This window comes from Aricia agestis, chromosome 18 (assembly GCF_905147365.1).
Source record: "Aricia agestis chromosome 18, ilAriAges1.1, whole genome shotgun sequence".
Lineage (NCBI taxonomy): Eukaryota > Metazoa > Arthropoda > Insecta > Lepidoptera > Lycaenidae > Aricia > Aricia agestis.
The window spans coordinates 12,684,182-12,711,988 of record NC_056423.1 but is presented as its reverse complement, the minus strand read 5'-3'; the positions used below and the strand labels follow the sequence as shown (position 1 = coordinate 12,711,988).

General features: G+C 39.4%; 1 protein-coding gene across 1 annotated transcript in view; it reads left to right on the top strand.

Moving 5' to 3' along the window:
* Positions 1-27,807, top strand: part of LOC121736245 (dystrophin, isoforms A/C/F/G/H) — a 523,358-nt gene that overhangs the window by 60,828 nt on the left and 434,723 nt on the right. Inside the window, exons 37-39 of the mRNA XM_042127329.1 lie at positions 5,155-5,226; positions 8,713-8,874; positions 9,765-10,305. Of these exons, the coding sequence (XP_041983263.1) occupies positions 5,155-5,226; positions 8,713-8,874; positions 9,765-10,305 (775 nt within the window). The remainder of the gene's footprint in view (positions 1-5,154; positions 5,227-8,712; positions 8,875-9,764; positions 10,306-27,807) is intronic.

The following is a 27,807-nucleotide window of genomic DNA, read 5'->3' as shown; positions in this document are numbered from 1 at the left end:
AAAACTAATAAAAATGAATACTTTCAACAGCAATGTGATTCTGAAATGGGCTAAAATGCGAGATTTTTGAAACTTTGGAATGAAATATTTTAAAAATTTGAGCTGATAGAAAGAAAGCTTCATAGAAACATATATCGTGCACACAAAACTCTTATAGGAACTGCTATTAGTTTGCAGGATACAATTTTTTTCGATTTTGTTGACCTGTGTTTTCAGAGCAGGAAAGAATTGTCCTGAACGTGTTCCTCCAGTGTATCTGAATGGAGTTGCCTTAGAGCGGGTACAAAAGTTTAAATATCTGGTTCATATTGTGACCGATGACCTCAGGGATGACGAGGATATGGAGAGGGAACGTAGAGCGTTAGCGGTTCGAGGTAATATGCTCGCCCGTAGGTTTACTCGTTGTGCAACTCGAGTGAAGATCCTATTGTTCAAAGCTTATTGCCAGTCTTTTTACTCGGGTGCCCTATGGGTTGGGTATAGGAATCGAACCTATGATACTCTGCGCGTCCAGTATAACAATAATTTCAAAATATACGTGGGAGAGCCATGCTTCGGCACGAATGGGCCGGCTCGACCGGAGAAATACCACGTTCACACAGAAAACCGGCGTGAAACAGCTCTTGCGCTGTGTTTCGCCGAGTGAGTGAGTTTACCGGAGGCCCAATCCCCTATCCCTTCCCTACCCTCCCCTATTCTCTTCCCTTCCCATCCCTACCCTCCCCTATTACCCTATTCCCTCTTGAAAGGTCGGCAACGCACCTGCAGCTCTCCTGATGCTGCGAGTGTCCATGGGCGACGGAAGTTGCTTTCCATCAGGTGACCCGTTTGCTCGTTTGCCCCTTTATTTAATAATAAAAAAAAAGAATGCTGCTGGGACTACCGTGGCGCTGTAGCGCTTCTGGTATGTTTGCCTCTGCGCGTACCGACGGTTTTAAAGCGGTAATACGCAAAAAGACAGCCTCACTTTTCCAGCGTCTACGAAAATCCAACAACAGCATTCTGAGAGTCATTGCGATAGATTTGACTGCCCTATCAAAGAACAGAATAAGGATAGTCAAAGGAGTAATTTAAGTTTTATGGGTAAATTTTTTTTTAACATCACTAACATATTTAATATTTTATTATTGTCATTATCATTTTGTAACTAACACACTAACAACACTATGGGCATATTGTCTGAAATAAATGTTTTCATTCATTCATACATAGGGTTCTGTAATCAATAAAACTTGGTTGACTTGATTTGATCAAAGTATGAAATCCTTTCTATCTCTGTTACCTACCACTTTCAAGATTTTTTGCAAACAAAAATGTTGTTTGTCTTATCAAAAAGAAGCTACTCACAAAAAATTAGCTTGATAGTAATTAAAAAAAATGTTCAAGGCTCCCTGACTTCTATATTGCCGCTATAAAAGTTATCCAATGTCTTTTAATGTCTCTCAAAGTATCTCTACATTAAATTTCATCTAAATCGTTTCAGCCGTTTAAATGTGAAGAGGTAACAGACATACACACTGTCACATTTATAATAATAGTAATGCGTGATTCTACGGTGTTCTACCCTCATAGCTAAAAATATAAACTTAAATTATACAAGTCGGTTAAGTGTCATGAATATGCAAAAACGACAGCTTTTCAGCCCAGATACTGAGGGAACTTACCCCAACTACACGACCACTTAATTATAATGTTCGATGCTTTCTTGGTCCACTGGTTTAGAACTGTCTCTTTGGGCAAGTAAGATGACCCATGCGTCGCATGGGCATGTATAAAGTCCTGCGTCTTATCTCTCGTCAGTCGTGCCGGTCGGGACGAGCTGGGTTACGAGAGTAAAAGAAAGGGTCCTGAGTGCGTCAAAATGCATTGCACTTAGCGATGCTGAATGTCAAATCCCATACATTTTTGCCATTTAACTTCGCTAACACAACTAGGAAATGATTTTTCACTAACCCAGTAAGACCACGACTGGCGAGAGATCAGACGCAGAACTTTTACATGCCCATCCGACGCATGGATCATCTTGTCAGACAATCAGGCGATCAGCTCGCTTTGTCCTAACTTAGGGTCCCTAAGTATTGCACTAAGCACACTGTATTGCGCACACTCAGACATAAACAGGTCACGCAATAGGGGTAATGTTCCCTAAGTCTAAAATCTAGATACACTAGATATAAGCTAGGTCGCGAGGTCACAGCTAAGTAGGTATCTAGGCTATGCGACATGCTGGTATTAAAAATTCTTGAATAAGGATCCAGATCAGAGGCATGTGAAATGAGCAAGCGGGAGATTGACTCTGTTTTGATAAGAGATGTGATAATGAAATTGGTATATTTTTATATAGGGCTTTACAGGGTGTAACAAAACTAAATGTTAATAAATAAATTCAATTGAAATAAAAGCAACTCCCGTCGCCCATGGACACTCGCAGCATCAGAAGAGCTGCAGGTGCGTTTCCGGCCTTTTAGATAGGATAGGATTTAAAAGGCCGGAATAGGGTAATAGGGGAGGGTAGGGAAGGGAATAGGGTAGGGGATTGGGCCTCCGGTAAACTCACTCCCTCGGCAAAACACAGCGCTGTTTCACGCCGGTTTTCTGTGAGAACGTGGTGTCCGGTCGAGCCGGCCCATTCGTGCCTAAGCATGGCTCTCACACGTATAATGTGTAAAAACGTAAGTCTTTTTAAAAGCTTTTATTTAACTTGCTCTATAATATGTATGCAAGTATGTATGTTCGGTTGAAATTTTGGAACTCAATTGTTTTTTTTATAAACATAGATATCAAAAATAACTTTCAGTGAACCTTGTAAAGGGGACTCATAATATTGTATGTAGGTATGTGTTTAAAAATATGTTAACTTATGATGTAAAACAAATACTTTGGATTGTAACAAAATTTTAAACATAGGACATTTTTAATAGCAAACACAGGACACTCCAAAACATGTACATGAGTGCTTAATCAGGATATTATAATTAATACGCGATGGGGAAACGTAGGTGCATGAAATTTTGCACAGTTATAGTTTATATGGTGAAGGAGTGCATCGAGCTAATATTATTTTAAAATTATGCTTTTATCATATATATTTTTAACAAATAAAACATTACACACACTACAACACACACACACATGAGAAATGACAGATTTTTGAGTGACAAGCCTATACATACGATTTACTCATTTATTTATGGTTGAAGTCTGTTGACAACAAGTTGACAAATTGAAAATAGATTATAGTCTTTTTTATTGATTCTAAGATACAATTAGACAATGCTTACACGGCCCCAGAGACAAGAGTTGAAAAAAATATGATAAATTCAATATTTTTTACAAAATATAGATACTTAGTAGTCCTAATGTCGTTGAAACTAAGGTCGAATTTCGACCATTGGGCGATCTCTAGTTATAATAAATCGGTAACGAATACTTTTAACGATTACTTAATTTAATGAACATTTAGACAGAAAATATATTTATTTAGCTACAAAGATGAGTTAAGTAATCATTTGATTCCCCTGAATGCGGCCGTTAATGTTTTTACATCAGAATCCTATTAAATATCAAAAGTTCATATTTAATTAGACTCCCGTTTTCACAAAACGATTCCACGTGATAAATATAGTATGCAGTCTATTTCTGTGACTCCTGTATCGTCTACGCTTAAGGTATTTTCAATTTTATATTCTCGACTTAAAGTTCTAATTCCTACGATAAACTAGTATTCCTGTATAATCTACACACAAGGGGTTTTAAATCTTATCTTGATTGTATTAAAGTTCCATTTCCCATAATCTATTTCTATCCATAACTCCTGTGTCGCTCTCTGAGGAAGTATTTCCAACCTTTTACCTTGAATCTAGAGTCTAAATTCCAATGGAGGTCCGGTTTTAATGTTTGGGAATAGACAGCGTCGTGTTAAGATTAGACATTCGCGTTTGTTTTTAATAAGTGGGATTGTGGACACAGGAGTCCTTTTTGTGGGGAAATTTCGGGTTTTTGTGGTGAAATTTGGTGGTTTTGGGGTTCTTTTAAAAGTCTTTGAGTGAAAATTGGACAGTTTTGTGTGAAAAAGTTGGCGTTTAGTCGGTAACTGTGGAGTGTTTTTGGTCACAATCGGCGTTTTCAAAGAGACCTAAAAGTAAATAGTACTTACATTGTGGTATGTATTTTTAACCTCCGTCGAAAAAAGAGGGGTGTTTTAACTTATAATTAATAGTTTGGTGTTTTTTTTTTTCATCTTTAATATTAAGAGAAGGGAAAATAGTTTCAGACTTTGTTTGAAGAATGTAGTTAATTTTTTTATAATGTATATGTGCCTTTTTTAGGGTTCTGTACCCAAAGGGTAAAAACGGGACCCTATTACTGAGACTTCTTTGTCTGACTGTCTGTGTGTCTGTCTATACGTCTCTCTGACTGTCTCCAGGCTCTACCTCAAGAACCGCTATAGCTAGACTTCTGAATTTTTTTTATTTTATTTTTTCACAACCAAAACGGTAGTATATCCTTAAAATGTCAAAATACTCATTTTAATCTAAATTGATTTAGTCGTTTAAGCTTAAAGAGAACATACGACATACTTTCGCATTTATGACTTAACGAGCTGACATTTCGCCTGATGGTAATAGCCGGGTAAAGTTAACCTTTTAGGTCTGGTTTAGCTAGTCATAAAGGTCTAGCCGGGGAACATATTTCAGTCTAAGAGCGTCGTAAATTCTCAGAGACCACTAGAATCTATGGCCGTTCATACTGTATATCAATTTGTGAGCTCACAGCTTGATATAATATATAAAATTCTCGTGTCGCGTTGTACGCTGCCATCCGTACTATGAACTATACATATACTAATATTATAAATGAGAAAGAGTGTCTGCCCTTCTGTTACCTCTTCACGCCCAAACAGCTGAACCCATTTTGCTAAAAAGTTTGAAGATAGTTTGAGTTCCATAAATAGAATGCATTGTGAAAGTGGTAGCGCTAAAAACGCATTTTTTTGTGATTTGTATGGGTAAGCGCCCGAGGGTCATCATGGGTGCCCCATGCATACCCTAAATTATCACTTAGTTTTGTTACACCCTGTATACTCTAATACTGTAAATACTGTATTATATTTCGATGCTTGTAGGTCTGTCTAATGAAAGTGTTTATTTGAAGGCCCGAGAGGAGGAGCTAGCTGCGGCCGAGAAGGTGACAGAAGACGAAAAACTCAAGGCGGAACTGAAAGAGGTAAGATATAAACGCTGACTAAAGGAGTAAGCACACTGAGACGGGCCGTGCTGGGGCTCAGCGTGCCGGGGCGCATCGCAAAAATCCGCCTCCATACAATTTGTATGGAAGCGGATGCGCGTATCGCACACTGTGCCGTTGCGTTGTTTTACGTACAAATAACCAAGGTGTTCACACGGCGCGCTGCGTCGTTGCAACGCACACATGACGGACAGCAGCCCCCGAGACGAAGCGGGAGGGGGTGTTGACGTTAAGACTGCTTCGTAATAACGCAGCGCCGGCATGCTCTCCGAGGGCGAGGCGGACGGGCGTACACAGTTGGGATCCCTGGCATCCCAAAGCCATACCATTGCCAGCCATTTGCGGCGTATAATCTTATTAGTTGTCGACTCTGATCGTTCATTTTTGACCGCGGCACAAACCAAAAAATGTGACGTCCACACTGTGGTCAAAGCAAACGACCGAGGCGCCTTTGAGCATTTCAAAAAACCGACACCGCTCAGCTCGGCCGCGCGCGCGCTCGCCCGAGCGTGAGCATGCGCCTGCCTCGGGCGAGCAACGTCCACACCAAGCGAGCGTGCGGCGCATGCCGCGCGAGGCGGGCCTCGCCCGCGGCGGCTCGCTTGGTGTGGACCCGCCTAAACGGCAGCGCTGCGTCGACGCAACGCTCGTGTGGACTGGCTCTTACAGTAGCGAGCAATGAACTTGATTGAAACATGTTTGACTTTTATGAATTAACTACACAAAACATTTAAAATAAGTTACAACTTACAATGGCGTGAAGCCGTAAAGACTAATATAGATTCTTTTGATGTTTACTATAACGCACGTCGTTTTATTTTTACTTTATTTGGACACTCACCGGGAGTCGAGATTTCCCGCGTAGCGTGGTTTATGTTATGTTGACACACAGGAGATACCGATTTAAAAAAAATACTAAAAAGCGGTACATTTAATGATTAATTTAATTTAATGAAGATTTTGGCACAAACTACACACATTAACATACAGCTACCATATTTTATTTATTTATTTATTGATTCAACAGAATCACATTTAACAAAATAACACAGCACAGTTTTTTATGGATGAACTGTGTTTCGATGAAAGGTGAAATACAACATGCTTTGCAACAATGGGATGAAATGAAATGAATAAATTTTATTTAAATGTCTCTATGTGTAGCCGATAGTCTCATCTTAGCTGTTGGTAAAGTAAAGCTTCAGAACGAGTCTAAAAGACATATTTCATATTTGAAAGACAATCGATTAGTATACAAATAAAAAATAATAGAGTATGAACTAACTTGCAAAGACATCTGAATTTTTTTATTAAACAATAAATATTTAAAAGTAAAGGTTTGGTAGACCGTATTCAAAAACAGAGTGTATAATTAGTAGTAAAACGTATTGTTGGGCGGAATTAACTGAACCCTTCCCGAGAGCCCTTCAGTCTAGCCACCCTAGCCGCCCTAGCAGACAATTACCTTCCCTTATGTGCGCGCTTTGAGAGAAGCTCAGAGCCTAAATATGCGTGCATTCTTAGATTACGTCTGTAGTTCTGATTGTATGTTGTATCTATACAGTGTGTAACAAAAATAAGTGATAATACTTTAGGGTGTGTACGTGTTCCTTGTAGAGAGTTCACACTGTGAAAGTAGCAGCTCTGAAAGACGAAATCTTTTTTTCACTTTTGTATGGGCAAGGGCCCGAGCGTCACGAGTTTCCCCATACAAAAGTGAAAAAAAATTTTGGTCTTTCAGCGCTGCTACCTTCACAGTGAACTCTCTACAAGGAACACGTACACACCCTTAATTATTCTCACTTATTTTTGTTACACTCTGTATATATAAAACTCAAAGGTGACTGACTGACATGGTGATCTATCAACGCACGTAGCACAGCCTAAACCATTGGACGGATCGGGCTGAAATTTGGCATGCAGGTAGATGTTATGACGTAGGCATCCGCTAAGAAAGGATTTTGATCAATTCCAACCCCAAGGGGTTAAAATAGGAAAGTTTGTATATAATAATACTTCTTAACGCGAGCAAAGCCGCGGGCAAAAGCTCGTATGTATATATAACTTCATACATACATATATGTATGTATGAAATTATTTTAAGCTTTAAGAAATTAAATTCCTTGTATCAATTAATTGAAATTGGCTCCTAAATTGGGATGAACTTATTACATTGGTCTCTGTATGTTGATGTTTTTTTTTTTTTATGAAATAAGGGGGCAAACGAGCAAACGGGTCACCTGATGGTAAGCAACTTCCGTCGCCCATGGACACTCGCAGCATCAGAAGAGCTGCAAGTGCGTTGCCGGCCTTTTAAGAGGGAATAGGGTAATAGGGGAGGGTAGGGAAGGGAATAGGGTAGGGGATTGGGCCTCCGGTAAACTCACTCACTCGGCGAAACACAGCGCAAGCGCTGTTTCACGCCGGTTTTCTGTGAGCCCGTGGTATTTCACCGGTCGAGCCGGCCCATTCGTGCCGAAGCATGGCTCTACCACGTAAAAGGATGTTTGTGAATTATTTTAGTGATCAATATTTATACCCTTAAATAATGTATCTTCTGAGCAAATTACATTATGCTAAGAAAGTATTTAATATTAGGAAACAATATAGTTTAAAGTAAACATATAAACACTTGAACTTATGTTAAAAGAATCTGTTGTTTCATACAAACACTAGCTGTTGCCCGCGACTTCGTCCGCGTTAGCATAATAGATCACATCCCAAGTATTATTTATTGTACAAAAATATTCAATGTACAGAATTGACTTTCCTACGCTTTTATTATATTAATACAGATGTTCCGCGCGGCTTCGCTTGCGTTATTTAGGAATTTCACGCAACCGTACATTTTCCGCAAAAAATAGCCTATGTGGTGGTCTACTCTTCATGTTTGCCAAATAACATACAAATTACTCCAGTAGTTCTTAAGATAATAAGCAATTTCATATAATTTCCCCCGTTTTTTCTACATTTTCCTCTATTTCTTCGCTCCTATTAGTCTTAGCGTGATAAAGTATAGCCTATAGCCTTCCTCGATAAATAGGCTATCTAACACTGAAATAATTTTTCAAATCCTATCAGTAGTTCCTGAGATTAGCGCCTTCAAATAAGCCCTTTCATATAATTTCCCCCGTTTTTCCACATTTTCCTCTATTTCTTCGCTCCTATTAGTCTTAGCGTGATAAAATATAGCCTATAGCCTTCCTCGATAAATGGGCTATCCAACAGTAAAATAATTTTTCAAATCAGACCAGTAGTTCCTGAGATTAGCGCGTTCAAACAAACAAACAAACAAACTCTGCAAAATTATAATATTAGTATAGATTGGTGAGGCGCTAAGGCGCTTTTGTATGGAGCAGCTGATTCTTTTTCAACCGAAAAATTTACTGTTTACTAAAAATTGCTTATATCTATGAGTATATTCACTCCATTCAAGTATGGATTTGTATCCCTCATTATCATCAGGCACAGTCCAGCGTCTCTGCGCACGCGGACTACGTGCGGGGCAAGCTGGCCGCCCTCACCAAGTACTCCGCGCGCCTCGACGCCGCCCTGCCCTGGGCCATGGAGACCCGGGCCAGGCTGGCGCTCCCGCCCACAGTCAGCGTGGACCGCGGCGAGCTGCAGGTGCGTCGTATTATAGTGGATGATCGTTACTAATATCTACGAAAGTGTGTCTGTCAGTCTGTGTAATGTTTGTGCTAGTAAAATCTATCATGATTAGCTAGTCTTCAGTTTGCTGCTGGAGGCGTAGCCATGTCAGTTAAGTCTGTCACGCCAAGATAGTTGGTAAGTAACAGGTGCCCAGGTAAGACCACTTGTGAGAAGACAGCCAAGTGAGTGACAGAGTGAATACTTCTTATAATTAGAGAGCAAAAAGCGTTCCAGCACGTCGTATTCCCGAGAAACGGCGCATTTTAAAGCCAATTTTTGTTTGAACTAAAGCTACATAGAATGTGCGCTTTTAATTATCTTGGACGTGGCGGTAATATCGTGGTCGTCCGCGGTAAAACGACAACATACTGAAGTAAAATGTATGGTAATATATGAAGACGCTTTTAAATTTCCGTCGACGATTACATTTTAACGTGCACGTTAGAGGACATCACGACGTCTACACTCTTCTGAACCGCACAAAACGTCTGCGGTGCGTAAAATCAAAAGGGCATTTAACGTACCCAACGTTTTACTGTAGAATCGGCGTCCACGATAACGTGACGTCCGGAATTATAAAAGAGCAGAATAGAGTACACCAACACTGCGAATTGCGAAAAAGTGACATGTTAGCGATAGAGCGAGATGCAACGTGTTTGATGACACATTGCCGTATGAAACAGAAGATCAGCTATAACGCGGTTGTCATCGTTGGTAGATTAACAGCGTTAAAAATCTTTTAGAAAAACATTCTGAGAAACTAGACCAATACTTTATATACCCCGAACCCAAAATTAACTTGACATGACACGACCAGACAACGTTCGTTCTATTCTCTGATTGTAACAATTTTTTTTTTGCAGACGAGCATCAACGACAAGGAAGCGGAGATACGCGAGGTCATAGAGAACTACAACAACATTGAGCGGGAGTGCGTCGCCGCCAAGCAGACTGTCTCGCCCGAGGTGCGCGAACGAGTACTCAAGCTGAAGGAGGACTGGGCGTTCATACGCGCGCACGCGCCGCCCGCCCCCGGTGCGGAGCAGGCGATACGCGATCGGGGATCGAAATCGGATCGGGAATCGAAATCGGATCGGGAGAAATCGAGCTCGGATCGGGACAGCTCGAAGTCGGATCGGGAAAGTTTGAGCTCGGTTCGCGAGAGCTCAATGTCGGTTCGCGATAGCTCGAAATCGGATCGGGATGTTTCGAGCTCGGTTCGCGATAGCTCGAAATCGGATCGGGACAGTTCGAGTTCGGTACGCGAGGTGTCGAGCTCGGTTCGCGATAGCTCGAAATCGGATCGGGAATCGAAATCGGATCGGGATAGTTCGGAGCGGGACGTCCGGTCGAGTCCGGCCCGCGAACGCCAGTCCTCCGATCGGAAGACGCCGGACAGGCAGGGTGAGTGCGGGTTTGGTGCGCTTTGGACTAACGCGAGACGGAAGTTGGAGTCAGCGGCCAAGGTCATGGTGAAAGCGGCCGAGTACCAGCCGGTATATATAGTACAGTATTAGTTAAGCGCTATATTCCGTCATGCGTGTCAACGCCCGCGCGCGGATCTGGGGCCGTATGCAAGCTGCTGCATCCTATCATTTTATATATGTTTTCCTGTTACGCGTTCAACACGCGCGTGGCCAGTAGCATGTTGTCACTCACATGCGGACAACATCCACGCGCGGGTGACCACAAACATGCCACAAACAATATGATAGGAAAAGCCCAAGTGTCTAAGTACACTAGGCCGAAAATACGCGGCCGAAGTTCGGCATGATTACGCATACAATATAATGCGACGTAATTTCGGCATGGTGTGTCATCGCTAATTTAAAATACATTGCAGGCGTAATCATGCCGAACTTCGGTCGCGTTTTTTCGGCCTAGAGTGTTTAGAAACTTAGACAAAATCCGTTCGTTACTATACACAGTAACTATCTAGCGATTTTGGATAATGCTAAGTGTATCTTGCGATTATCGTATCGCTTTATTTATTTACAGTAATAAATATGGTAGTTCTGTATAGTTTGATTGTTAAAGTGCTGATTTGACTCCAATTTCCGTGGTTTGTTACGTAAAGGTATGGAGTTGATAGACTAACAAATTTTTTTCATTTTTTTAACAAGTGGTAAGGGATTTATTTTTATTGTAGATTTTTTTATTTTGATTTACTTATCTTTTGTGTAATTAATGATTGTGGATTTACGATATTTGGTCGTATTAACTTTGACTTAATCCGAGCAAATAACGGAGAATTCAATAGAACGCATGTTTGAGAAAATCTAACCAAATTATCATTTTGGGTAGCTTTGAATTGCACTTTAACTTTCAAAGTTTTAAAGTTAAACCGCAATTCAAAGTTACCCAAAATGAGCATACTAGTTTTGCTTTTTTTTTAACCTGACTGTTTAAATACTAATGTCGTTCATACCTTTACTCTCTCCTCTGTAAATAGTCTGTAAATAAATGGTTTGTCACTAACACTGCGTTTCATTGCTTGCCTCTTCGCTTCTGCACGGGTTTGGACACTTTGGGCTCTAAAACTGTAAATATAATATACTTATATGTTAGTATACTGTAAGGATATCTATAAATATAATTATATAGTATACAGTGTGTAATAAAAATAAGAGATAATACTTTAGGGTGTGTACGTGTTCCTTGTAGAGAGTTCACTGTGAAAGTAGCAGCGCTGAAAGTCGAGGTTTTTTTTCACTTTTGTATGGGCAAGGACCCGAGCGTCACGAGTTTCCTTATACAAAAGTGGAAAAAATTTTGGTCTTTCAGTGCTGCTACTTTCACAGTGAACTCTCTACAAGGAACACGTACACACCCTAAAGTATTATCACTTATTTTTATTACACCCTGTATAAGTGTATGGTAGGCACCATAGCACCAACGTTCAGAAAGTAAGTAAGTAGTTGAAAAAAAAATATTTTGAATAATAATTTTTGAGTTAGTTATACTTAATATGAAAAAATACTGTTAGGGTTAGTCGATACTGAAATGTAAAGGAATATTTCAAAGATAGCGTTTAACCTCTCAACCCCCATAAGGACACCGGCGACCGCGACAACAATAGAATAACAATAGATTTCCAAGAATCCGCGATTGAACGAAATTGAAATACATCATTGAAACATAACATTGTTTTGCTGAGAGTTAAAGGTTCTATAGTCTGTCAAGAAAGTGAAGAAATTAAAAAGTGGCAACATCGTAGTGTCATCCCTTTTTTCTTAAATTGATTTGAAACGGATGACACTACGATGTTGCCACTTTTTAATTTCTTCACTCTCTTGACAGACTATAAAATTGTTTGAAATTGGCTGAATCTCCTTTCTCGAGTTTTGAAAACTGTATGTTTCATTAAAATTGATTTACTTTAGAAGTGGGATAGACGAACACATTTTCTCATTTAAGATATTGAGTAATCATGTAGGTCAACCACTCTCAAAGTGTGCCCCACGGAGTTCTGGGGGGCAAAGGCCTTGTAGGGGCTCCGCGACCGATTCACACATTGTTATTATAAATGTCATCAGATACCCAGTATACAGACGATCCAATCAAAGACAAAACTTTCTTTTGGAGAGTCCATAAAAAATGTCTTTTTTTGATGGTCCCACCGTCAAAAAATTTGAGAACCGCTGATGTAAGTATTGAGTATAGTATATGGAGTTGTTACGATTAATGAATATTTAATACTTTACTATCATTACTCAAAAATTATACCCAAGGGCGTAAAAATGCGACCAAAACAGCCAACTCAAATAATCGTTAAAATCGTATAAATTTTGTTCTAACATTTCGGACTCATTAATCATGTGACTGTAATTAGACCCCTTTGGGAGGAGGGAGGGGGGAGGCCGGAGGGGTTGTTGGTTAATTATACATTTTTGTTGCTTCAGAACCGTGCATTTTTCGCTGATAAAAACTATCACCCTCCTTCCTTTCTCTTAAATTATCACCATATCTGTCATGTAAATCGAAAAGTAAGATGATCCATGCGTCGGCATGTAAAAAGTCGGTCCTGCGCCTGATCTCTCGCCAGTCGTGTCGGTCTTCCCTCCCACTGGGTTACGAGAGTAAAGGGATAGAGAGTGCTCTTGTGTGCTGCGCACACACTCGGGCAATATAAAATCACTCCTGCGTAGCCTGGCCTGGTTTCAATGAAACTGGCCACCGTCATCGAAACCGGTGTGGGAGGTATATTAGGTAAGGATTTTGTCATACTCATTACTCCTCCGTGGTTTCGCTGTCGGCAAAGCTCCGTGTTCTCATCAAAAATGAGTATTCGAAGTGATGTGCACAAAGCTACGGTGACACATTTCCACTCCGACCTGCCGATTTCTAGCGCAACACTAGGTAGGGACAGACAGGACATCCGCCCTGGACATGCATGACTGGTGAGACATGTTCAATACACGAGGACGTGATATTTGGCTATTATATGAGTTGAACAAAAATAATATCAATTGATCACTGAGTAAATGTAGCTTAAAGTTAAATAATTATTTGCCCAACGCATGACGTCGCCGCGCGGGCCGCATAGTAATTTACGAAGTGTCCATGATTCATTTATTTAAAGGGAAAATTAAGTACTTACCTAATTTTATTACATAACTAGATGTCCCGCGCGGCTTCGCCCGCGTAAATTAGGAATTTTACGGAAACCGTACATTTTCCCATTAAAAATAGCTCTTATGTCTCTACTCCCTTCACTTGGTCTACTCTATATCTGTGCCAAATATTGCCATAAAAATTGCTCCAGTAGTTCGTAATTTCTAATATTTCCCCCGTTTTTCCCACATTTTCCTGAGTTTCTTCGGTCGTATTAGTCTTAGCCTATAGTCTTAGTTCTTACTCGATAAATGAGCTATCTAACACTGAAATAAGTTTTTAAATCGGATCTGTAGTTCCTCCGATTCCGTTCAAGCAAACATACTCTTCAGGTTTATAATATTAGGTAGGTATAGATTTTTTTAAATTATCGCTTGACAAACTCGAGTCTCGATCTAAAAGACTATGAAAAGTACTTACCAATAACATGGTATAATATGGTAGTGATGATGATGACGATGTTGATGATGAATGTAATTTGCATAGAAGCATATGCTTTCCGTTCTTAAAACAACGCCGAAACTCCCAAACTTGTATCTATAAAGAATCAGGAGTTCTCTCAGCACCTTCCGAACCACGGTATACCAGGTATACCTCGGTTCAAAATCTTACTTGTTGGTAGCATATGCTTAGAATACTTCTCACGAAACCGAAGTCACCACATATTTCCCTATAATTTTTGAGGAGTTCCCTCGTTTACTTATGGATCCTTCATCAGATCACCACTTTTGTGAATATAATACCGAATTGGGATGATACCCTATATTTATGATGATACCCAAAAGAAAAATTTTGAAAATCGGTTAACAAACGACGGAGTAATCGTTGAACATAAGAAAACGAACATAACACCTCCCCCATTTTGAAAGTCGGTTAAAATTGTAGCCTATGTGTTATTATGATGTTTAAGCTATATTATTGTAAAGTTTCATTAAAATCCGTTCAGTAGTTTTTGCGTGAAAGAGTAACAAACATCCATACATCTACATATACATCCATGCATCTATACATCTGTGGGATAATGCGTGGCGACGCTAAAGGAAGATCTTCCGACCGAGCGAGGTGTTATGCTCGGTCAGGCCGAAGCCCACGTGATACATTTCAGCTGTCGTATATATACCGACGCGCTCAGAAAACTTCGATAGCGCGATGCAGGAATATTAGGCGATTTGTGGGTACCGCCACACATCCAAAATTTTTCTCACCTTTTAAACCTTCCCTAGACCTCCACGAATAATTCAAGACCAAGATAAGATAAATCCGTTCAGCCGTTCTCGAGTTTTAGCGAGACTAACGAACAGCAATTGATTTTTATATATATAGATTATATTGAGAATCGAGTACCGAGTAAGTACTCTCCTTAAGTATTGATCATGTCTCACCAGTCATGCTGTATACAGGGTGTAACAAAACCAAGTGATAATACTTAAGGATGTGTATGAGTCCCCTAATCCCTATATTGGATTCAATGTCAATGTGGTAGCTCTGGAAGAGTAACTTTTTTTGAAACTTTTGCATGGGAAAATGCCTGACGCTGGGGCGCTAGCCATACAATTTACAAATCACAAAAAATTTGCTCTTTCAGCGCTGCTACTTTCACAGTTAACTCTTTGGGACACATCTTAGTATTAGCTCCGTGGGACACATACACATTACACACCCTAAAGTATTATCGCTTAGTTTTGTTAGTATAAATGGGCCGTATAGGCTGCGGCCTAAGGGCAGCAGCGACCTAGGAGAGCGGCAGATTACGTTCTGAAGATATTTATAAAAATACTAGATGTCCCGCGCGGCTTCGCCCGCGTAAATTAGAAATTTTACAGAATCCGTAGGTACATTTTCCCATAAAAAATATTTCCCCCGTTTTTCCCACATTTTCCTGAGTTTCTTCTGTCGTATTAGTCTTAGAGTAATAATATAATATAACCTTCTCGATAAATGATGAGTCTTACTCGATAAATGATCTATCTAACACTGAGATAAGTTTTTAAATCGGACCTGTAGTTTCTGAGATTGACGCGTTCAAGCAAACATACTCTTCAGGTTTATAATATTAGGTAGATATAGATTTTTTTTAATTATCGCTTGACAAACTCGAGTCTCGATCTAAAAGACTATGAAATGGTATAATATGGTAGTGATGATGATGATGATGATGATGAAGAATGTAATTTGCATAGTAGCATATGCTTTCTGTTTTTAAAACAACGCCGAAACTCCCAAACTTGTATCTATAAAGAATCAGGAATTCTCTCAGCACCTTCCGAACCACGGTATACCAGGTATATCTCGGTGCAAAATCTTACTTGTTGGTAGCATATGCTTAGAATACTTCTCACGAAACCGAAGTCACCATATGTTTCCCTATAAGTTTTGAGGAGTTCCCTCGATTACTTATGGATCCTTCATCAGATCACCACTTTTCTGAATATAATACCAAATTGGGATGATACCCTATATACCAAAAGAAAAATTTTGAAAATCGGTTAACAAACGGCGGAGTAATCGTTGAATATAAGAAAACGAACATAACACCTCCCCCATTTTGAAAGTCGGTTAAAATTGTAGCCTATGTGTTATTTATTTAATATTTTAATCAGCACATGAATTGAATAACAAAATTTTTTTCAAATTAATCGTAGCACCATCTGTCAGGACAAACTAAAATTGAAATAGAATAATATTGAATGCGATGATAGCGCCGTCCGCCGGATCTAATGTAAAACATTCCAAAATCAACAACTCCTTATAAATAAGAAATTAATTGAAAAAACATTTTCCAGTAGACCAAACTGTAAATCTAAACCATTCTCGAATCTCCACGAACACACACAAAAAATTTCATCAAAATTGGTCCAGTCGTTTAGGAGGAGTTCAGTCACATACACACGCACACAAGAAATATATATATTAAGATAATAATTAGATAGGCTCTATTTTGAAGGAGGATTCAGAGGACTACGTTACCTCGATTTACTGTATCTGTCTCTATCCACTGACCTCCTCTATACAAGTACGCTGGACTTATGATACCCTTTGAAATGACAGCTATTTTTTGTGCCTATTTGAAGCGGAATCAGCGCCCCCAATGCGGGGGAGAGAACTAAATCTGACGTAATAGGCACAAAAAGCAGGTGGGTATCACAATACACGTGCCGGCGCAGGGTGAGGCGTGATGATATTTTCTTCGTTTAAATTCGCACGCGCGTTCCCTCTTAAGGCCGCGATTTGGCCTTAAAGCCGATCGAGCCGAGGCGTATCTGACCACACTTCGGTCTGCAGCAGGCAGCCGCATTGTACACCAAGTAGCGAAGTAGGTCGGGCCGGCTTTGTCAGCGTTGCGCTCTTTGCTGTTTGTACGACGCGCGACGGTCGACGGGGTTTTTGGCTTTATTAAAAGTGTTATATTACTGTTTATAATAACTAGAGCCTGTGGTTAAAATTCGCCTAGAATTGTATTCTGGGGTTTTAACAGGCGCGAGAGTTTAATTTGACGATTACCTAATTTTAATTAAATGTGGAGTTGCCAAAAATGTATGTGGTTTATATTAAAATCTTCATTGAACGTCAAGAAATCATCTCTTAGTAAGGAAGTAATAAAGTAAAATTTAGGTAAAAATGAGGGCTTTTAATTTTTATTATTCTATTTGCCACCAGGACGTACCGGTATGTAGCCTATGTCAAATAGCAAATAGGCACATAATTATCGTGACACATGATAGCTATATCGTGACATAATATTATGACAGCAGTTTGAGTTTTCGTGGGAGAGCCATGCTTTGGCACGAATGGGCCGGCTCGACCGGAGAAATACCACGGGCTTACAGAAAACCGGCATGAAACAGCGCTTGCGCTGTGTTTCGCCGAGTGAGTGAGTTTACCGGAGGCCCAATCCCACCCTACCCTATTCCCTTCCCTACCCTCCCCTATTCCCTTCTCTTCCCATCCTTACCCTCACCTATTGCAACGCACCTGCAGCTCTTCTGATGCTGCGAGTGTCCCTGGGCGACGGAAATTGCTTTTGAGTTGAGAGAAATTGAGTTTTTTTTTTTTTATAAATAAGAAATATTCTGAACTTCTAAAACAACATTTTAGTTAACAAACCTACTGACAAACCTCTATTATTTTTGATCATACATAATTTTAAACTAATACACAGGGGCCATAAAGTTGTCTGGGGGCACTGTAGGGACACAGGGGCACACAGGAGCACGCGGGGGCACGCCGGGGCCCATCTGTAAATTGTTTCGGGACCCGTAGACACTTTACAGCCGCGCCGAAGTACATAAAATTGCCAAAATCAATCTTCGTAGTGTGCGTTAAAGTCCATTTTCCAATGTGGCTGCGATATTAATACTAAATTCGCTCTTGGCTTAACCAACTTTGGAATTTGGATAGGTATTAAGTTTTACAAGATACGGCACGAAAAATTATTTAGAAGCTTTAAGTTTAATAAGGAAGTTTGTATAAATTATATACCACACGGCTACGTACCGTACCTACTTAGAATAGTTTTATAATTTTACTAAATGAGCGCAAGAGTAAATCTTCCAGGAACTTTACGATTTGCCGTGATAAAAGTGGTTATCACAAATTGAAATGATATTTAGTAACACCTTATGGGAAATATTTTTTTTTCACTACACCAAAAGGTCTCTATGTCGGTGAAATGGTTTTATGAAAATCGGTCTAGTACTTTCAGAGCCTATTGCCAATTAAAAATATCTACAAGATGACGCCCGCATCTCCGTTGCGCCAAAATTCGTTTAGCGCGGGAACCGTACATTTTTCCGGGATAAAAAGTATCTCTATACCAAATTTGAGCAAAATTGATTCAGGGGATTAGGCGTAAAGAGGTGACAGACACACAGACATACTTTCGTATTCATAATATTAGTAGATTTGAAAGTATGGTTAAGATAGTTTCTTCTAAAGGCAAGTATTAAATTGAAGAAATAGTAACATCTCTCTTTTGTATTCTCCTACTTTCAATATTTCGTCACTTGATATGATACCCTCATGATATTTCAATAATGTTTTGCGTCTGATTTCGCCATCTCGATGACAAATGTGGCTGCCAGGTGCGTTGAATGGCAGGGGACTGAGACAAGAAATGTCAAGTAATGCTCAAAACGTTCTTGTTCAAAATCGGTGTGGGATAAAGATATTCTTGAGTAAATTGTAAATCTATACTTTCGTACTAATATTATATCTATAGTATCTAGATACTATGGGTCCCGGGAAAGGACATAGGATAAGTACTTTTTGTCCCGGAATAATGCACGGTTCACGCGCTGTAAATGAATTTTCATAATCATAATTTTATTTGCTCGAGTATGATAACAAATTGATCTTAGCATTAAATATTTCGTCATCTAGTTCTTAACTATATTTTGTAATTAAACTAAAAGCTGTTGCCCGCAACTCATAACAAAACTATAAGTACCTACTATACAAATAGTCTCAGAATATTTGCTCTTATTTAATCAAAATCGGTTTAGTAGTTTTAAATTTGAACAGACAATTACACTTTATAATAAGTAATACTATAATATAAAAGATAGCAAATGCACATGAAAAGAGTCAAACAAACAAACAAATTTAACATTGACTGTTGAAATCGTTGAATTTACGTTGAAAAAGCGTTGAAGTCGCTACCCTCCTTTTGGTCGTAGTCGTGTAAAGGAGAAAGAATGTTGATATTGACACATATTAAAGACGAAAGTCCTGCGGATGGGGGCGCTATTTGTGTAAGGACCAGCGCACAATGCCGTCAAGGATGCTGGAAATAGGGAATATTACGCAAAGGTCGTAGTAGAGGGCGCTGCTAGCACAGTCAATAATCCGACCATAATCCGACAATTTTTTTTATGAAATAAGGGGGAAACGAGCATACGGGTCACCTGATGGAAAGCAACTTCCGTCGCCCATGGACACTCGCAGCATCGAGCTGCAGATGCGTTGCCGGCCTTTTAAGAGGGAATAGGGTAATAGGGGAGGGTAGGAAAGGAAATAAGAGAGGGAAGGGAAAAGGGTATAGAACTGGGTATCCGGTAGGTAAACTCACTCACTCGGCGAAACACAACGCAAGCGCTGTTTCACACTGGTTTACTGTGAGCCCGTGGTATTTCTCCGATGGAGCCGACCCATTCGTGCCGAATAATGGCTCTCCCACTTATAAAGAGTACTACTATAGAAGAGTAAACTCTTCTACAGTAATTGTTTTTCGGTAATGTATTAAATTGTGTTGTGGCTGCGAAAGGCTTTTAATAGCAATTAGTTTAATTCGAACGCTGAACATCGATACCCTTATTCTGATATCAACATCGATATCGAATCATGGCTCTCCCACGTCAAAAGTGCACACGTCATATAAGAGTATTGACAGAGACATTGTCAAAACTTTTTATTTACTGTCTATGCTGGTGCTGCATCTAACATTAAAACATTGCAGTAATATATCTTATACAGTAGCATTAGCGTTTCGGCAACACACAGCTCTTCTAATGCGAGTGTCCATGGGCGACATGCTTTCCATCAGGTGCAGGTGCATATACGTGGGAGAGCCATGCTTCGGCACGAATGGGCCGGCTCGACCGGAGAAATACCACGTTCTCACAGAAAACCGGCGTGAAACAGCGCTTGCGCTGTTTCACGCCGAATGAGTGAGTTTACCGGAGGCCCAATTCCCTACCCTATTCCCTTCCCTACCCTCCCCTATTCCCTTCCCATACCTACCCTCCCCTATTACCCTATTCCCTCTTAAAAGGCCGGCAACGCACCTGCAGCTCTTCTGATGCTGCGAGTGTCCATGGGCGACGCAAGTTGCTTTCCATCAGGTGACCCGTTTGCTCGTTTGCCCCCTTATTTCATAAAAAAAATAAAAAAATAAAAAAAATAGCATTAGCGTTTCGGCAACACACCTTCAGCTCTTCTAATGCGAGTGTCCATGGGCGACTTGCTTTCCATCAGGTGACCCGTTTTCTCGTTTGCTCCCTTATTTTATGAAAAAAAGACGTATAATCATATTAAGCCGATGATATTAGTGTGACGCTAATGTGCGGCTACCCTTACGTGAGTAAACAGGGTTGTGTGTACCCGCCCTTACCGGTAAGTCATGTTGTGTAAATGATCCAGGATAACGCGCGGACGACGCATGAGGTAGAGAACTAACAATAAAATTTAAAAGAGGCTGTATTTCTACTAAAAGTGCTTATTAAATCCATTGAAAAACTATGCCGACCACTTTTAGGACAAGCTCTACATAGTTAGGTTTATGTATTTTATAAAATTAAATTCAGAACTTAAGTAAAAGGAACCAATAATAAACTTTAAGTACTATCAGGAATTAGAATGCAAAATATTGTACCGATAAAATAATGCAATATACAAGCTTTCATGAAGTAGATAAACCCAAAATTTTCTAGCACTAAGGGTGCTAATGATAATGAACTATTACCAAGAACGCATTCGATCAAGTCAGCATTAAAACAAAAAAATCTAGATCAAAATCTGTTCAACTTTTTGGATTCTACGATGCTTCAGATAGACAGACACGTCAAACTTATAACACCCCTCTTTATTGTCAGGGCTTAAAAAACACAGAAAACTTTTATGGGCAAAACATTTTATGAACTAAGCTCTTGGGAAAAGTTAACAAACTGTAAAACAAATCCTTTACTGCCGGTCTCTACTTTCATTGTTGGAAAAGCTGTCAAACTAAATAAATAATATTATGCCAAGATAATTAACAATTTAAGAAATTTTTACAATGCGGTCAAACAGAATGTTTAACATCTAAGTGTAACTTTGTTTACTTTTTAAAATATGGTAGAACTTTTTAAATATTGTATGTACCTTTAAGCAACTTTTTGTGTGGAAATAACTTGACAGTAATTGCTGCTTAGTATGTCATCTTCTGTGAAACAGCAAATTTATTCTGCTGCTATAAGTACAGGGTTTTCACAAAAAAAATAGTTAAAGTACCTGTCATTTCGTCTCCATATCTGTCAGTATACATACGCTCTGTTGACACTCGCATAACACCGTCCTACTTTAATTACATACTGAGGAGTTGGGAGCTCACATATTACAACATATTGGGCTATATTACAGATACCGACATATTGGGGACTCATAAAGATAGAGATTAAAACAAATAAAGCCTATGTAGACTGAGTTGAAGTACATAATATTATATAGACTACTAGTCGGTGCTCGCAACAAAAAATCTCTATAACTCGGACATCGTACATTTTTCCTGAATTAAAAGTATCCTTCCGGGACTCCTTTTCCGTCCTTTTCCGGGACTCAAAATATCTCCATACCAAATACCAAAATCAGTGCAAACGGTTTTTAAAGCGTGAAGACACCGACAGAACACTTACGCATTTGTAATAAGCTTTTGCCCGCGGCTTCGCTCGCGTTAAGAAGTATTATTATATACAAACTTTCATCCCCTATTTTAACCCCTTGGGGTTGGAATTTATCAAAATCCTTTCTTAGCGGATGCCTACGTTATAACATCTACCTGCATGCAAAATTTCAGCCCGATCCGTCCAGTGGTTTGGGCTGTGCGTTGATAGATCACCATGTCAGTCAGTCACCTTTGAGTTTTATATATATAAAAGATTAGTAAGATTTACTTCATACTAATATTGTTAAAAGTGTGTCGGTGATACCTCTTCAAGCTAAAGCCACTGAACAGATTTGTTTGTTAGGGATCTTTATACTAAACAAAATACATGCAGTTAAGTAAGTACCAAAACAAGCATCACGATTCACGTAAAGCTTGTGTCTATCTGGATCGAGTTTCATTAAGTAATTGATTTATTTGTTTATTTCAATGATACGGTTTAGTATACTCTATAAAATTTATATTGTGGTTACAAGACTAATATTTGCATACCTATTGCGTGTAATATTGTCACGTTGGCGGCTTCATTTGCGACCGAAAATCTATCTCACCCCCGGGAAATTCACATTATCCTCATCCATCTTTGTAAAAATATCATCAAAATTCTAAACAACAACAAGACTAGATGTTGGCCTCTACTTTTTTTTTCAATATTTCCCTTGCCTGGTACCCGTAATGCGGGCTCCACACTCGCGGCGCGAAAGGCCGCGAACCGCGAGTATGGAGGGTTTCGCGGCTTCGCGTTCGTGCTTCGCGGCTTTACCCCCCAAGGTGTCGGTAATTTGGCCCGCGACAAAGGGCTCGCGAAGCGCGAATGCGAACATCATCCACACTCGCTTTTATTCGCTGTCGCACACAATGCCAGAGCAGCAGCAACAGTGACTTCAACGTCCATTTTACTCAAATGCGCGAACGTAAATGCGAAGATTGCGAGTGTAGAGGGCCGTATTTGTTCACGGCGCGTAGCAGCCGTGAATCGCGGCCGCAATTCGCGCCGCGAGTGTAGAGAGGGCTTAAGTCATTGAAGTAGATAAAAATAATTTTTTCGAACACAAAACACACTACATAAAAAACTACATAGTAACATCAAAATGGGTCCACTCGTTTGGACGCATGACAGACATGCAAATCAAACTTATACACCCCGTTTTGGTTGGAGGTATGATATCCTTACCTAGCTTCCGGGAAATCTTAATAAGAGATCTAAGCCCTAATTGATGTAGTGTTGATCCTATTGTTATAAGGGCTAGGGACACCGCAGCCCTCAGACGCTCGTCAGCTGTAGGGCCCTTGGCGCCCTTCGATACCCTAGGGCCTCAAGCTTGCGTGAGTAAGAGATAGTGTATTTGCGTTAAGAAGAAAGTGTTAGGCTTCTGTTAATAACTAATAAGGAATGTTTTTAAGACATTGTGACTTCTAGAAGACTTTTCTTCAGTCTACAGTTAAGAATATTTAGAACCGTACATGTTGCCATTATCTTTTTGACCAGACTATATCCTTCTGCGTGGTCTACTATGTTTCTTTTCGACATTAAAATAGTTAAACTATATAACTATTAATTATGAAGTTTATGAGGATGGGTGGATTAATATTTTATGCATAAACTGTGGGTTCTAATTAAATGTTGTATTGTAGTAGTTAAGGTTCTACTACTGACACGTCTCATAGGTACGTTTTATCTGGCTATTACAGTGGTAGGTGAAAAAGTGAATAAACCTCATCAATACACTTTTAGGGTAAAAGCAGGGACGTTGTAAACAACCTCGACAACAGAACACTCCGCCAAACTGTCCGCGGCAGCAAATTGACGATAATTTATACAAATTTGACATTGACGAGGGACACTACGCACCCCGGTAATAAAATGGTCTTTATATAAGTACTGTAGACAGGTACTGTAGACAGGATGGTATGAGTGAATATTACGAAAAAAAATTTAACGAAAAGATAATTAATTCAAAATACCTAATGATAATACATTTTATTTTTATTTTAGTACACGATTTGATACGATACAAATTCTAAAAATGTACATACATACTCTTTTTTTTTATGAAATAAGGGGGCAAACGAGCAAACGGGTCACCTGATGGAAAGCAACTTCCGTCGCCCATGGACACTCGCAGCATCAGAAAAGCTGCATGTGCATTGCCGGCCTTTTAAGAGGGAATAGGGTAATAGGGGAGGGTAGGGAAGGGAAGGGAATAGGGGAGGGTAGGAAACGGAATAGGGTAGGGGATTGGGCCTCCGGTAAACTCACTCACTCGGCGAAACACAGCGCAAGCGCTGTTTCACGCCGGTTTTCTGTGGGAACGTGGTATTTATCCGGTCGAGCCGGCCCACTCGTGCCGAAGCATGGCTCTCCCACGTATAAACTATATATACTCCCCTGAAACTAAAATGCTTAGAAAGAAAACTTAGGTTCGGCCTTTTGTAAGTATGAAAATTGGTTATCTAAGTAAGTTAAGTCTAATTATTATTATAAAACAAAGTCGCTTTTTTCCGTCATGTCGCTTTGTTCCCTTTAATCTTTAAAACGCAACGGATTTTGATGATTCTTTCAGTGTTAGATAGCCCATTTATCGAGGAAGGCTATAGGCTATATTTTATCACGCTAAGACTAATAAGAGCGAAGAAATAGAGGAAAATGTGGGAAAAACGGGGAAAATTATTTGAAAATGATTAAAATCGATAGCCTAATCATTTTTTCAGTGGCTATATATTTTATACCCGTGCGACGCCAGGGCCGGTCGCTAGTACTCTATAAGTTTTAACTCTATAAAAATATTTTGATTCCAAATAAGCTTTGAAGCACTAATATATTAACATAATATTATTCTTATTCAAACATACAAACGAAACCACTATTTACCGAGCTAATCAATGTTCGATAGTTAACACGAGTCTAAACTTCCGATTAACCGTAAAACCTAATCGGACGAAAACGCATAAAGAAAACTGCTCAATGGAACTCCACGCGTTGAAAGCAGGAAAATAAGAGGGAGATAGGTGATATTTGTAATGAGTGCGAGCGAGAGGACAGATAGGGGTAGGTTTCCCTCTCGTTAGTACCCTTTTACCCCGGCGAGGAGGCGCACGTTTCGCAGGGGGCCGCACGCGTGGTGACCTTGAAGTGCATGTGACAGTGAATTTAGTGATAATGTGTGTGTAGAAAGGTATGTAGATAGATAAAATACTTCAGTCCGTTAGTCTGTAGATGATAGAATGTGGCTACTGGCTGCAGACAGAAAAACAGACATTTACAACTTGTTTTAGCTCGGTGTTTACAACCCTTTTGGTTGCCAAATTTTTACGTTGCGCTAAACGTGAGGCAGTTGTTTGAAATATATAAAAATAAGTCGGGTTTTCCTTCCTGACGCTATAACTCCAGAACGCACGAACCGATTTCTACGGTTTTGCATTCGTTGGAAAAAAAAAACAGAAAAAACTTCAAGAGAAAAGCAGGAAAACAGGGAAAATCATACATAATATATTTAATACACCAAGACCCAGGAACATTGAAAACTTTTTGTTCCGTTGACGGGATTCGAACCCGCGACCCCCGGCTAGGGCTACCAACGCGCCACCAACTGATCCACAGAGGTCGTCGGAAGGAACAAATTAATTCACCACAAAACGTTTTCGTAACAAAAATCTTGTATAACTTTAAGCTTACAAAGTTTTCTGAAGTTTTTCACCTAAGAAAGTATCTTTAAAAGCGTATTTCCTACGTTAATAAAGTTACAAAAATAATATAACTCGTAACTTTTACTTGAGTAAATTTTGCACGGAAAAGCCGATGTGACCTCAGATCCGCACATTTTGAGCTAAGAACCCATTATTCTTAGTTAGGGCCAAATTTGGAAAATACAGACAAACACCGCGAGCGGCAACTCAAATCAATGTGTATTTTCTGGCATAGTAAATACAGTTCAAATTTAAATGGGTTATAAAATGCATCTAAATATTTAGAGCTAAATCACATCAAAATCCGTCTAGTAGATTTAGATTTTTTCTCACGTTTCACGGCTTCGGCTATTATAGAGGGTAGAAACTATCAATTATAATAATATCTATGGACGCTTCACACCACGTCAGTCTGGCCACGTGGTTTGTACCTGAAGGACTTGTGTTACAGGTACCAGACAACGGAAATAAATTAAATACTTTTATACTATACATATATTTAAGATTTTTATTACATGATACATATATTTAATACACATCCATGACCCAGGAACTTCGAAAACTTTTTGTTCCGTCGGCGGGATTCGAACCCGCGTCCCCCGGCTTGAGCTATCAACAGCCAACCAACTGAGCCACAGAGGTCGTCGAATTTTCCACATACATTTAAATAATGCATGGGTAAAAGTTCAATGACCGCCGAAAATGCACGTCACAGTGAAGGTCGATTCTGCTACATCATCATAGGTACAACAATATAGTTTCAATGTCGCAAAACTACAAAATTTTGTTTAAAATTCTTGCAAAACTGCTGAACCGATTGTGTTGAAATTTTTTATGCTCATCCTGTGAGTATAGTAAAGTGGGAGTATCGGTCAACTACTATTATTATTCAATCTCGAAATAACGTTGTAGCCTACGAATAATAAAAACTAAGGAATCTTAACTCCCATACTATTACCGTTTTAAATTTGGTTCCTTTTGATCTGTCATGTAACGTCAGCCTTGTACCGCTCAAGGTCACCTAAATATTGCAAATGTATTGAATTAGCTAAGGTACACTTTTTTGACAAGTATTGTGGTGCATGTTTTTTGACGGAGTTACTTTTCCTTAGTTTTTATTATTCGTAGGTTGTAGCATACCAAATGGCCATCAGCGGGGCTAAAATGGTCACATTTAGCAATTCCTCTCAATCAATTCAGCAAACGAATAGTCAAAACTGTCAAACTGATAAATGTCAAACCAGTACAAAAATACAGAAAATGAATCATATTATGATTCATATCATGATTCTTCAAAGCGACCATTTTAGCCCCGCAGTTCTGTTTTTTTCAATTCAATTCAATTATTTGCTGTAAAAGTGGTAAATACAGTGGTGATGAGGTCCATATGGTCTAACACTGTTAGCTAATATATAAAATAGCATGCAAATATTATAAAAAAAATTAAATTAAGTCTAAATAATCATCTAAAATTCTGAATCGCAATATCGAAGTTTTTCTGAAATCTCCATGACAACGTCTGAAATAATAACAGTAGATAGACTCAAGCATTTCCCGACCCAAAAAAAAAATAGGCACTAGCATACTGAACATACCGTATTTGTCAAAACAACGTCTGCCGGATCAGATAGTAAACTATAATGCTCGGGCCACACTACGAGAAACGCCGTTAATTAACGCGTTAATTCTAAAACATGTTATAGCATTATCGCCTTTACATGCCACTAATTAAAGGCGATAATGCTATAACAAGATTTAGCATTATCGCGATAATTAACGGCATTTCTCGTTAGTGTGGCCCGAACATAAAAGGGTGTCTCAACGTGTCAAACCCACCACAACCGAGCTGATTCTCCTGATGATAGGCCTAAACTCGAAATAATACGTTTTTTGACGTAAGTATTGAGAATTCACTACTGCTGTTAATAAGATGTCGCAATTCCTCAATCAATTCAGTAAATGAATTGTCAAAACTGTGAAACTGACAAATGTCAAATTAGTACGAATTACTAGATATGAATTGCAAGCAGACTTGCATTTTGCGATTTTAAAAGAATGAATCATAATATGATTCTCCAAAGCGACCATTTTAGCCCCGCTGGGCTGTATCGAAGCTGCATTGATGTTGATATCAGAATAAGGGTATCGATGTTCAGCGTTCGAATTAAACTAATTGCTATTAAAAGCCT